This window comes from Anoplophora glabripennis, unplaced genomic scaffold (assembly GCF_000390285.2).
Source record: "Anoplophora glabripennis isolate ALB-LARVAE unplaced genomic scaffold, Agla_2.0 scaffold297, whole genome shotgun sequence".
Classification (NCBI taxonomy): domain Eukaryota; kingdom Metazoa; phylum Arthropoda; class Insecta; order Coleoptera; family Cerambycidae; genus Anoplophora; species Anoplophora glabripennis.
This window is the reverse complement of record NW_019416562.1, coordinates 14,052-28,643: the sequence shown is the minus strand read 5'-3', so window position 1 is coordinate 28,643 and position 14,592 is coordinate 14,052. Positions and strand designations below refer to the sequence as shown.

The window sequence follows — 14,592 nt, the reverse complement described above, 5'->3', positions numbered from 1 at the left end:
GGGTGGTTATTTCAACCCCTTTCGAGGGGTTAAAATTTTCGAAAAATAGTTGAAAACTCGCATCTGTATTAGTAAACAACCTGTAAAAAATTTGTTATTTGTACCTCGTTCGGTTTTCAAATTACAGCCAATTTTCATAATTTTTTTGGAAACTTTGATGGCCCATATCTCTTCAGGGGTGAACATTTTACCAACGCGATTTTTTGCAGATCGTGTTCTTTTGAAATGTAGATTCTCTGGTATCATTTATGCTACTCCATTCAAAAACACCCTGTATATACTGGCTTAATAGTTTTCACTTTGTTAAAATAACTTACAACTCTCTTTTTGATTTTTGAAGTAAAGTTTTTATAGTTACCTACATGAAAAATGTAGGTAACTATACAAATTTCTTATTTTGTCATCGGAAAAAAAGCGCCACACCAAATATTTTGGTTCAAGGCTTAAAATGATGTTCAAATATTGTAGAAACAGGATAATCTTATTATTTTGGAGTGACTTGCAAATTTCATTTAAATTCGCTCAGGAGCACCGTGATAGACCGATGAAACGCAGTTCACTAATTGTGGAGTATATAATAAACATAATTGGGCTACAGAAAATACTGAATTGCGGGTTCAACAAAAATTACAGACAGGATTTAGTATCAATGTTTGATGTGGCATTTCTAGTAAACAAATTTTCTATATCTCTCTTGTTTGAATTATTTCACTAAAATTATATGTTCAATGATAGCATATATGCAATTTATTTGTTCTGTACGTAACGATATTTTTTGTAAGGAATCAACTTATAGGACCATGTTTTACCAACATACATTAACTGGTGAAAAGTATTTAGAGAAAAAAACATATTAGACCATGAAATTTAGAAAGATAGCGCCACATAATGACATTCACAACATATGATACCAACGGGATGGTTATCCCGCTCATAATGCGAGAATTGTTAAAAATCGGTTACACCATAATAAGTATGTTTGGTGACAAATTAATTTCCAGTGGAGGCAATATATCATGGCCTGCTAGGTCACCAGATATTACCCCATGGATTTCTTCCTCTGGGAGTATGTGACGCACGAATCAAATTTATAAATTCGAACCTCCCCAAACTGTGGAAATTCTGGAAGAAAGAGCTCGAAGTATTTGCAAATATTAATAGAAATACCATTCGGCGAATGACAAATAATATTTTACAAAGGTGCCTTGCATTGCCAATAAATGGACAGCATTTCGATAATCGCGATGTTTATTTCTCTATTACATAGTGTTGTTGATGGTATTGGATTGTTGTTGAAATAATCTATTATTTGATTGCCCCAGTTATTATTAAGTTTTCACAGCATATAGTTTTTCAAAACTTCCAAACATTTTCAAATTTGTAATAAATTTAGAAAAATACATTTTATTTGGTGGTTGTCTTTCGGGATAATTTCCAACATAACAGTTTAAAGCCACAGTTGCTTTTATATCATTTTTAATAAAGCACTCCAATATATCAAATTTTTCTTCATGAAATAACACAACGCGTAATTTTTTCACTCGACACCATGACATTAATGATAAATTTTATACAAAAGTTTGAGATTATTCTACAATAGCTTCGAAAAATTATGCAGTGTTGCCAGATTTATTAAAAATATTAAAATATTGATTTTTTGAGGTTGTTTTTGAAAATTTTTCTTATCCCTATCATTGAAAAGCCAAAATCCAATATTGTGCCCATAAGAAAAAGAAAGCTAATCATGATTACTCGCGACCGAAACGTCGCAATGAAAATCTAAATATACCTACAGTGAAATTTCGAAAACTCCACATTTACCTTTTTTCAAAATAACTCAAAAACCTGAGGAGTTAGAATCGGTCTGAAAGTGCTGTTAAATTAACAACAAAAATTTCTAAAAGTTGTCCCATCTAACCATTTTCCTACCTCTTATAGTTTCCAATACATGTATCACCAAAATGGTCCACACTGCTCCAATGCTCAAAATATTATTTTAAAATATTTTCTTAAAATATTTATAAATTGTTGTTTTTCATTGTAAAGCTTTACTTTATGCTCAATATTTTAGGGGCTATTTTAGGGTTTTACTAAAAAATGAGATGGGTTCTTGGGCTGTGGATTCGGATTCGGCATTAAAAAATGCACTATATTTTCATGTCTCTAATATAGAACTTTTTTGTGGGGCTGTATAATTGACAAATGTACCGATATACTTAGCAAGTCAACCGAGTAGACTCCCGCTTATTTGAACAATTAACAAATGTACCACACGGCTAATATGTTCTTCAATTCAATACTCGATATTCATTTAAAAAAAAATTTATACCCAAAACTTATTAACACAAACTATGTTCAGTACATAGTAAATAAAAAATAAAAAATAATTTGTCACTAACCATAAAAGAAGCGTCCAAATTTCCATTGCCAACAGCGACGCGAATATGTGATCTTGAAGAAGATATTTGAGCAAAATGCTTTCCATTTCTCCATAATATTCGTCGTAGAAGATCACAGTTGCTGAAATATGCAAAACTAAACTATCAATAATATTGTCCTTAGGTTCACATTCCCAAAAGAATTCTGCAAAACCTAAAATATCGTAATACAGTAAAATAAAATACGTACAGGGTGACTGAATCATTTATATTACTCACATAAACTGGTACAGCTAAATATTGCATTTATTATACCACCAACACTATGATCCGACATTTTTATTTGGTTTGAAACGAGAATCCTTAAAATGTTATTCAAAACATTTAAATGTCCAAAAGAATATATATCGCGAAGCAAGTTTTCCGTAAACAATATCTAAAAATTAGAGCTTTAAGGATTTTGTAATGCATACGATTGTTTAATACCTCGAGAGACTTGGAATCTTTCAACAATCGCACTAATAGGGGTTCTATTGTTTTGAAAACGAAATTCTCTATTAATATCAAAGTCTCGGAGAGATGTCCTTGTGATCGAAACAGTTCTACCGGAAAACTACAAATACAAAAGTTCTATAAAAGCAAAGACATAAAAGAAAAATCAGACTCACCTATATACCGTGCAACAAAATTTTAAAGCCTCAGTCGAGAATCTAACTAGACAATTCCAAAAGATGTCGCAAATTTTCAAAACCACCTTGATTAAAAAACTGGTAATTTTAATCACTTGAGTTACAAGCTTTAGATCAATCTCATCCTAAAAATTAAATTTATATTATAACAATTATTATATAAAAAAAATTAAATCGCTGATATGTATGGAAACGGTCGATTATCTCCTAAAGTAAGATAGCTGTCGAAAAATACAAACTTTTTAAGTTTTTTTAAAATCTATTACAATAAAGAATTAAGTATATAAAGTCATGAGCAAACAAAATTGCTTTTTCATTAATGAAACACCCTTTATATTATTCAATATTTCAATTTTTCTCGAAATTCTTAACAAAATTCATATAGCACATCATATACCTAAACTTAACTCTTTTGGAGATATCGAACTTTGAAAGTAACTTTTTACTACTCTCATGTTTATAAATGAAAAAGGGACCCAAATTATGGATATTTATTTTGAAAATAACACAAGGTGGAGGATATGGATATGATTTAATTTTCTTATTAGTTTTTTACAGAAAATAAAACAGCACTGTTCAAGGTTGATAATGCATGAAACGAAAAAATGTATTTTTTAATGAATGTCCTTTATTTTTAAATTTTATGAAAACATTAGTTACGCCAGAATAAAAAAAAAGAGAGAAAACAAGTTTTAATAAACAACAAATATTTTCCTTTGAATTCTATTTTATAAGATGCTCAAAGTGTTTACCATTACCTCCTGACAGTAATGAATTCGCTAAACAAAATTTTGTAGTGAATCTAAAACGGCGTTGGGTGAAAAGTGGAAATTTCGTGCCTTATCCTTTCTTGCAACTATTCGATATTTTGTGGCCTGTTTTTATAGACTAAATTTTTATGACCCCACAGAAAAAAGTCAAGGGGGGTCATATCAGGAGACCTAGCCATTCAATTTTCCCTCTACGTTAAATCCATATATTATCAGAAATAGTGTCATCTAGATATACCCGTTTCACACGTCCAAAATGTGGAAGCCCCATCATGTTAAAATCATATTTGTTCTGCCGATAAATTGGGATTGTTATTGTTCGAGAATAATCGTTTAAGCTTTGAAATAATATGTTCTTGCAAAAGTAATAAATATCGTTCAGAGATCAAATTTCCGTTTATAAAAATTTACTTCCTGTGGTCGTTGGGTGTGGACCTTCCTTCATCCAATGTGGATCTCGAAAACTGTGAATTTAGGTACATGATGTGCTATATGAATTTTGTTTAGAATTTCGAGAATAACTGAAATGAGGAATAATATATAGGATGTTATATTGAAGAAAAATCAACTTTGTTTCGTCATGACTTTTTAACTGATCGTGTATACTTAATTTATCTTTATTGTAATAGATTTTTAAAAACTCTAAAACGTTTGTGTCTCATGATTTTTCGATAGCTATCTTACTTGAGATAATCGACCATACATATCAGTGACCCTGTATAAGAGAGCTGCCAGCAGTACATGTATACATGTTATTATTTTACTTAGAATTTGATGCCGCCTTTTTTATATTTAATTGTTCGACCTACCTTATTATCAATAAACGACAAATTTTTGTCCACCTGGTAAGTCAAACATGAAATGGGCACTTTTAGATCAATACTATGTACCAAAATGGACGAAAATTTATTTACAATCGCTGTATATCCTTTCCAGTTGTCGGACATTGATTGTATGTTCAAATCCGACAATATTTCGCTCATACCACATATAATATCTAAAACTGAATTGTAATGTTAATTTTAAATCATCCATAAAATTTGTTTTAAAAGTAATCCAGAATTAATTTATGGCTCGTTTGAGAGCCATACTGTATATAAATAAAATTATATTTCGCATAACCGCGTATTCATTGAAAATTCCATTTCGTATCGATTATTGCCTTAAATACAACCCCAAAGTTCTATTGTGACACACACACACACTCTTACCCCACCAAATCATCCAGTAGTTTAAGTTAAATAATAAAAACATCTGCCATCTATCCTTAGGGCCACAGTCACAGGGGTGACCTGGCGATCAGAGGCTCAACAGTAAATGCAACATATTTTCTAAGTAATTTAGAATACTGAAACAGTCGCTTGTCATACCAATTTTAAAAAAATACTAAATACTTATTATTTATTAAACTGATGATATTACGGGAAACAATTACTCTACGTATTAATACCCCGAACATTGAATTATACCCACAATACCTAGTAAATTGCTAGGATCATTCGGCTTCCAAACCATCATATATACCGGTTTTCAACTTATCAATTATCATTAATATGCCATAGATAGAACAACCGACTTTTCATCGAGCTATTTTTAGTGTGTTAATTACAGACATGAAATGAAATATGAAATGAAGAATAGGTGAAATGTAACAATGCTATACATTTCTGTAAATAGTATTGGGTAGTAATGATCATTTATAGACGTAACATTATACTATACTATTCGTTATTAATTTTTTTTGTTAATTTTTTATAACTGTGATGGGAAGACTATTTTTAGGACACTAGATTTACAATTTTTTTTAACGATTTTTGCATTCCTTAAAACCTAAATGGCGTGAAAATTTCTATAAATTTTAAAATTATTATTATACATTACTATGCATATAAACTATTTTCACGGGATACGATACCTATTCGAAATACAGGGTGTTAAAGTTTACAAAAAAATATATATTTCGTGTCATATCTTCATAATGCGCTGACGGAATTGAATGAAATTTACTACATTTATTGAATGTAATAACAACCCCGTGGCTTTAACCAGCAGCGTGCTACCACCCCATTTTCTCAAGAAACAAACACGCCACTGGCGGTTTGTTGTAAAGAAATATAAGTATGTAGTTACGTTTAAGCGTTTAGCCTAAAGTTGTTTAGGAGATACTTGGGCCTGCTTTTATCTTTTATTGATTTTTTCTAATAAATTAAACCTTTTATTTGATGAAATATTAACCTCGTGGCTTTAACCAGTGACTTGCCACTAAAGGGGACGCCATCTTTTCCCAAGAAAAGAATACGCCACTGGCGGTTTTTTGTAGAAATAATTTTATTTCTGGAAAAAATATCAAACTAAATAATAAAATAGGTCAAATAAGTAATTAAATAACAAGTCCTACAACAAATGTTCAAAATTAAGTCCTTTGCCACATTTGACCTCATATTCATAAGCTTAAGAAGGATTGCAGATTTAGGAATAAATAAACAAAACTAATTAAAATACTATATCGATATCATCCAAAAGTTTACTGATTGAAAACATAGACAAAAGAATCAATTCTTGCATATGGAGTTTAAATAAATATAAGTATGTGGACTAAATTTGCGCATTATGGTCGGAAAATCCTCCTAAACGGCTGCTACTATCAAAAAACACCAAGAAACATGTTTCATTTATTTAACGTAACAATACCTGAATGTAACATTATTTCTACAAAAAAACCGCCAGTGTCGTATTTTTTTCTTAGGAAAATGGGGCGGTACATTCAATAGCACGCCAATGGTTAATGCCACGCCGTTAATATTACATTCAAAAAACGTATAATTAAGTGAATACGTTGTAGTAAATTTCATTCTGTTCCGTCAACACGCTATGAAGATATAACAGAAAATATATTTTTTTTATGAACACTTTTGAAAGTTAATAATTCTAACACTGGTAATAGTAAATGGGAAATAAGAAATGGTAAAAATATCTATGTATTTTACACTTAAAGCCCAATGTATACAAAAACAAGTGAATGTCAAAATACTTCACAATTTTGTTTAAAAAAATATTTCTTTTTGTTATTGGCATAAAGGATGGCATCAAAACTGATTCTGTGGACCAACCTACTCCGATTGAATCTATCTTCCTAAAATGACGTTATCTCTTAATATTTTAGACTACTTTAACCCTTAAATCGTTTTCTCATTTTCCTCATGCGAATATTATTATACAGGGTGTTAAAAAAAGAGTGTAAAATATTTCAGGAGGTAATAGTATGAACCAAAATAAGCAGAAAAGTCTTAATAAACATGGGTCCGCAAAGTAACGGTTGCGGAGATATGGACCACTATTCGTTTTTCAAACATTTTATTTTATTAGGAATAAACCGACAAAGGAAGCTTTTAACAAACAAAAAACAAAGTTACAGAAGATGTTCAAAGTGCCCTCCGTCCATTTCCAAGCAGGCACGACATCTTCGTCTCAACGATATTCGAACTCTTTCGAAAACACCCTCCTTGGTTTGGATTTCTTGACACTTTTGATTAATCCGTAGCTGCAGCTCTTCCAGGCTATTTACAGGAGTACCATACACTAATGTCTTCAAATATCCCCAAACAAAGAAATCTAGAGGGTTCAGATCAGGCGATCTTGGAGGCCATAAAACAGGTCCGGCCCTTCCTACCCATCTATGTGGAAAAGTTTGGTGTAAATGCTCTCTAACGGCCATGGAAAAATGAGCTGGAGCACCATCATGCTGGAACCACATTTGTTGCCTCTGATTCAAAGGAATGTCTTCCAAAAACTCATACAGTGTGTTCTGCAGAAAGTTGAGGTAAGCAGCGCCTGTTAATCGGTTTGGTAAAACAACAGGACCTAGAAACCTGTCACCTACAATACCCATCCAAATGTTTAATGAAAAACGTGCCTGATGTCCAGATTCTATTAGAGCATGAGGATTTTCGTCGGCCCAAATATGCGTATTGTGAAAATTAAACACTCCATTTCTTGTGAACCCGGCCTCATCAGTAAAAAGAATGTTTGCAAGAAAACGAGGGTCTTCAGCATCATGACGTAGAAACCAGCGGCAAAAAACCAAACGTGCTTGATGATCATTTATTGGATTTAAGGCCTGTACTCGTTGCACATGGTATGGATAAAGCAGTTGCTCGTGAAGGATTCTCCAAACAAGAGGACCACTAATTCCTACCTCGGCTGATATTCTCCGCACACTCGTACCTGGATTCTGCTCTACCAGTGCTAGAATTTCTTCTTCTGCTCTAGGAGTGGATACCGACCTTGGTCTTCCGGATAAATGGCACTGTTTGCTCAAGGAACCGGTATCACGCAATCTTTGGTGAATTCTTCCAAACATGCGTTGTGAAGGAATCTGGCGATTTGGATAAGCGTCAACATAAAGACGTCGCGCTTCGGTGGCGTTCCCATTAGCACGACCATACATGAAATGCATGTCTGTTAATTCTGCGTTAGAGTAACCAGCCATAGCGAAAGAAAACTTGTGCACTGAGAACAACTGTCAAATACGTACTGTTTATTTCACTAAACATCAACCAACTATTATAAGAAAATACACAACGTTTTTGCAAAATAAAAAAAAGGGGCTAAAAAAACATAAAACATTCCATATCTCCGCAACCGTTACTTTGCGGACCCATGTTTATTGAGACTTTTCTGCTTATTTTGGTTCATACTATTACCTCCTTAAATATTTTACACTCTTTTTTTAACACCCTGTAGACTTAAACCTCAGACACATTCTAGAGTACATTCAAAGATCAAATTGCAAATAACAAGTATACACAAAGACAACCAAAAAATGATTTAGAATAAAAAATTATACACAAAGCGTATCCCCAAAGTAACGCTGAATTTAAATTGTGCGCCATTTTCATTCCGAAGAGTTGGTGGCTTTGTGCACGGTCACATGTTGTAGTAAACACGTTGCGGTTAAATGGGAAAATACAAAAGTTTCATGCTTTATTTCTGCATTTAATTTTATTGCATAATATACAATGAAATAATACAGATATTTTTACTAGGTTTGTTTCTGCAGTAGTCTCAAACTATCAGATACTTTCGACCACTTAAGTTGTTACATCTATAAGTGTATATGTTCACGAATCGATTGGCCAAATATCTCTGATAGTTTCAAATCAATCCTCAACTGCTGCAGAAACAGACCTACTATTGAAGGAAATCCCTGATTCCCTGAATGAGTGACACCACTCCAATAGAAGACACATTCTTCATACTTTTCTTAAATACATATGCATATGTATAAGCTTGTCTCTCTCACATATCCATTTATTGAAGAGGGTACATTTGACGTAGGGTGTGTACTCTAAGTGACGTTAGTTCAGTTTCGATCTAGGTTATTCGCACGTTTTTTCATAACGGTCGTTTCGATTGTTTTATAGTGTATTAATTTTAAGTGTTTCTTTAGTTATTAAATGTAAATGAAACCATTGAAACTTTATTAAAACAAATAATCTCCGCCCATATATTTGCCATATATTGATTTGTAACCGTTTCCAAAAAACGACAACCATATTTCTTCCTTAATAAATTGATCCATCACAGTCGGATGTCATTCAACTCTCAAGCATTTTTAGATAGAGCCCATAATAGGATCTCATAGTTTGAAATTTTACTGTAGCTTCTACACATACGGCCTTCGATGGCTATTCTTCGTTGCATTCCCTAAGTAGTCAGATTGGGATCAGATTCTATTTGTAGAAGGTACTTAGGTACTCTAAATAATTTTTTGCCTATATATAAATAGTCACAAATTTAATAATTTTAAAAAATAGATATAACATCATGGACTACTTTTTAACTAAAGATATTATGGAGAAACAACTATTCTGCGGGATATATGCCCCGTCCAGCATTGAACTACACTTACAGTATCTAGTAAACAGCTAGATCAGATCATTCGCCAGCAAAATCGTCAAACGTAGACCTATTTCGAACTTATTAAATCTCATAAGCATGCCATAGTTGAGACGGCCAACGAAAAAAGTATTTTTCAATCCCATTTTATCATAACAAATGTTCGTTGTGACCTCCATTCACTTCCATACATTTTCTGATACGTGAAACAATATCGATGTTTTTAATTACGTATCAGAAAATGTAATTTGTTATCATAAAATAGGATTGAAAATCTGTTATACTTTGTTAGTTAACATCTGTTTTCTATTATTATTATGACTATTTTGAGCAATATGATAATCGGTAATATCATAAAATCAGCTTCGTTAGTAAATAAAATATTATTAGTAAATTCATTATTCTCATCTTATTTTTCCACATTGCAGTGAAAAATCAAACTTATATTTATTGCTTTAAAATTTTTGTTACAATTCGTAATACCATCAATGACATTTATTAGAAGCATGGCAACTTGATTAATAACACAAAGAATCATCAAAAATTTGATGTTTAATAGAACTTTAATAGCGATTTCCTGCTAAGCGATTACATTTATCGGCTTGAATAAAGACTACATAATTTTTGTGATATTGTTTCTCTTTTCAATGTTTAATTTTCTATTATGGTCTAGCAAGGGAAAAAGTTATGAACATGATTGGTCCAATAGAGCGTGATCTGTTTAGTGGGTGTGCCAAATGAGAGACTAATCGAACTTGAGTTAAATAAATTATTTAAAAAATATATAACTTGGGAAGCTATAACTTGCAAACAATTCGAAAAAGAAAATCATTACTACTGCTACTATTTTACTCCCTAGAACCGTCTCCCGGAGTTTCCTTACGGACTTTCAGAACACCCTATATATCACGGTCATAGTCAAACACAAGTTTGATTGACGAATGACAATTACTAGATAATCAAAAGTTCAATTCATTGACCCCAAACTTTAAAATGTTCTACAACAAATTTACAAAGATTTTCCGCTTCTCTGTGCTCGAATTTCGCCCATCAGCGATTTTAATTTGGCAGTTTAATTTAATACGGAAATTCAATATCCTAGACGGGTACGAACTCCGCCACCCTATTTATTAGGGCTTAATCGGCTAGATTACGTCGCCTGCGGGTACTTTGATTCAGGCGAATAAGAGCAATGCACGATAAGCGGATATATTCATCGCTCTCTTTATATCTGTTGTGACCCGCAAATTGATTATGGTTTGTGCCTTTTATTTTACACAAGCCACGGCATATTGTGGCGTAAGTGCCATTAATTGGCGGCCAAAAATACATTTTTGATCTCTCATAAAAAAGAAAAACTTAACCAGTGCCGGGTTGATCTATTACCGCTTACGCAGACTGTGTAGGCGGTAATAGATACGGTGTAAAACTGGAATGGAGATGAATACAAAATTTGCCATCAACATGTGTAGGAAAACGCTTCATAAAAAAGTTATATGGTGATAAAGGCTGATATGAGAAACACATTTTTTAAATAATTCTACAACTCAGTACAGGTTTTTACACTGTCGATTGCATTGGCCTCATGTAGACAAAATAATTTTCCTGAAGAGCATCTTAAAAAACAAAAATACTACTCTTGGTAATAAACTTGGCACCAACAGCAAGAAAAAAGGTTAAAAAACTCCTTATACTTGGGCGCTAATAAAAAGTAATACATATAGCCGGTCATTTTGGTGATGAATGTATTAGGATCTCGGAATCTTTTTATTTCTAATGATTTTCTTAACATGTAAAAACTTTAGTACATCAGATTTTTGCAAATGATTTCTCTGTGAACTAAGACTTTTGTTTCAACCTTCCTTCGCAACTTTTTCTTTTCTTTTTGTGCGGACGATAAAATTTTTTTGGACTTGCATTTGGTCGTTCAGCTTGCAATATGATGCCAAAACAAAGTTGAAAAGGAAATGGTGGTTCCTCGAAACTGCTGACTAAATTTATTGATGATAGTGAGTGCCCTATTGGGATTTTCTGTGATCTCAGCAGAGTCATCGACTGTGTCGATCATGACAATTTAATTCATATTTTATATACCTAATAACGAATAACAGGTAAAGTCTCTGGATTGGATGACATCATTTCTGAAACATCGAAGTCAGTATGAGAATATTAATCATCAGAATAGGAACACCATACATACGTATAAGTCAGGTTCTGTTAATATAAATATGGGAGTGCCCCAAGGACTCCGTTTTGGGACCTGTGCTTTTTATTTTCCTATGTTAATAATATTACTAGCCTCGATGATGAAGAACACTTTAATCTTCACGTCTCTGTTAGTATCTGAAGAATCATGCATTAATATTAAGCATAAATGTGAACTCATTATTTCGAATTATTTAATTAATTAATATCATAATATATCATTATTTTTTAAATCTGACAAAACACATATTTATTATATTTTACACAACTCAAAAACACATTAACAGTCTCAAACTGATTGTTGACAAATAATTCACAATCAGTTGTAAGTTGTTATTTACTTGGACTCGTATTTAGCTGGAAAGTACATTGTGAATTTTTTGTCATGTAAATTAGCGTATCTTTGTTATCTTTTTTACTCTATTAAACGTGTACTCGACCATGACCATTTACTTAAATTATATTATGCACAAGCTGAAAGTCTAAGGTATGGCATTGTTATGTCTTTGTAGCCCAGAAAAGAAATTTGCGTTGCACTGCTGTAACACACATTCATGTTTTTGAAACTGCTTACCTTATTTATGGTTTGTATACTTATAGATTAGGCGGTATCTGTTTTGGTTTGGGCGAAACGTATATCCAGGGAGATTTTTGGCTTTTTGGCTTTCAAATATCTCTAGGAATGAAAATTTTTTTATGCACATAAAAAAAACGTGGGCTTAACTTTTGGCGGTACAAAAATCAAGGCCCTTAGATACTTGAAAATTTAATCACATATAGAAGGGCTCTCATGCTTTCTAACGCTTTTTGAAAAATTCGAAACCGTCAATTAGGAGAGCTCTGGCGCTTGTTTAAACATTGGTCGAATTTTTGTACTATAATTTTGTATTTTTGTAATATAATGAGTTATAATTTTTGATTTGCTTATATTTTAAACAGTAAATAATATTTGAATTATACTTTAATAACAAAAGAAATGATGATTAAATTAATAATTAATTAATTAATTAATTAATTACTAATTTTGGACATATTTTGAAAATAATTGTTTTTTAAACCATTTTAGAATATTTAAATAAATTTGTTTTTGATCCTTGATAAACAGTATATAAGTTTATGCACTTACCTTTGATACAATAAAAAAATAAAGTTGATAATTAAAGGAAGTTATAAAAGTTAAGGCCACGTTCTTTTTATGCGCATAGAAAAATTTTCATTTCTAGTGATATTTGAAAGCCAAAAAGCCAAATATCTCCGTGGATATACGATTCACCCAAATATGGACTCTTTGAAACAGATACCGTCTGGACTATTATGAGATGTGCCTGTTCGTTTTTAATAATAAATCATAATTTTTTACCAATTCTGATATTCACAATAAAAATACTTGGACAAGAGATGACTTAGGTACTTCTTCCATACTTCAGAGTAAATATTACATACAATGCTCCAAGTCATATTGGAGCCAAATTTTTTTATCAGCTCCCAGTTTACATAAAAACCATTCATACCGAAAAACAATTTAAATCAAACCTAAATTTTATTTGATTAATCCGTGTTTTTACAGTACCGCAGATTTCTTTAAATAAATGTTTTCTGTATTATTTTGTATTTATTGTATTAGTTTGTATAGGTATGTTAGATACTAATACATAGCGAATAAACAAGAGACAACTCTGTCGTTTGAGGAAATAAACCGATTGTTGAAATTGTGTTTTAATTGGGGGTGAAAATCCCCAGATCTCTAACATGAATATGTTATTATTATGTTTTTTGTTTCTGAGTTTTATTTTTATGTTAATGTTGTTATTTTCTGTTTTTATTTGAGTTATTTTGGGCGCCTTTATTTTTATTTTGTTGTTGATATGAGACTCACTCAGCGTGTGGGTTCCTTTTTTATTTATTTTTATCTAGATTAAAATTTTTATATTCTTTTCTCTCTAATTTTTCTTTAAATGAAAAATATGTTGTATGTTACAAATATCAATATATTACAATATGATTTTATGGGTTATAGGTTTTTACAATTGACAACTGTTGTACTTCTTACACTAGATCAATAAAACAAGAAATCTCCCCCTCTAAATTCTACTGTTACAGTGCATAGTAGTGTTTTATACTGTAAGTAGTTAAATTGGCTGACAATGAAATTGTACATTAATTATACACAAATGCAGTGAAATTTTGATGTAGAAATTTTTATAGCGCTTTATTTTCAAATTTGCAAATTTGTTTAGCTAATTGTGTCGACACTTACGAACGTAGAATTATTGCTGGTAATTTAATCTGCATGTAACCGCGTTGCACTGTAATTCCACCTGCATGTAATCGCACTGGTCTGGAGATTCCTCGTTGAAACGCCGTCACGCCACGAAGATATCCGAAGTTTCCTTGGATGTTTTACTGGAATCCTTACAGATGGAAACTACACTGCACTATTTTTTTATCGGGTTTCACTTTTTATTTATTTTTGTTAACCTTGTTCAAATTTGTTATTTCACAATTACTTATGTTGATGTTGCTCAATGAATTTTCGAACTTATGAAACTTCAACTAATGTGAATTTCGGACTTTTGACAGCTGTATCTGTCCGTGACATTTCTCCACCAATATGGCTTGATAAGTATGACTTTTTCACTAACTTGTTGATTT

At 31.8% G+C, this 14,592-nt stretch overlaps 1 protein-coding gene across 3 annotated transcripts in view; it reads right to left on the bottom strand.

Moving 5' to 3' along the window:
• LOC108906934 overlaps positions 1-14,592 on the bottom strand; it is a 54,571-nt gene that overhangs the window by 26,490 nt on the left and 13,489 nt on the right. For all 3 annotated transcript variants that reach the window (XM_018710377.1, XM_023454943.1, XM_018710378.1), the window contains 5 exons: positions 4,647-4,840; positions 3,047-3,192; positions 2,865-2,991; positions 2,658-2,814; positions 2,400-2,592 (listed from right to left, as the gene is read on the bottom strand). In XM_018710377.1, coding sequence (XP_018565893.1) covers positions 2,400-2,592; positions 2,658-2,814; positions 2,865-2,991; positions 3,047-3,192; positions 4,647-4,840 — 817 coding nt within the window. The remainder of the gene's footprint in view (positions 1-2,399; positions 2,593-2,657; positions 2,815-2,864; positions 2,992-3,046; positions 3,193-4,646; positions 4,841-14,592) is intronic.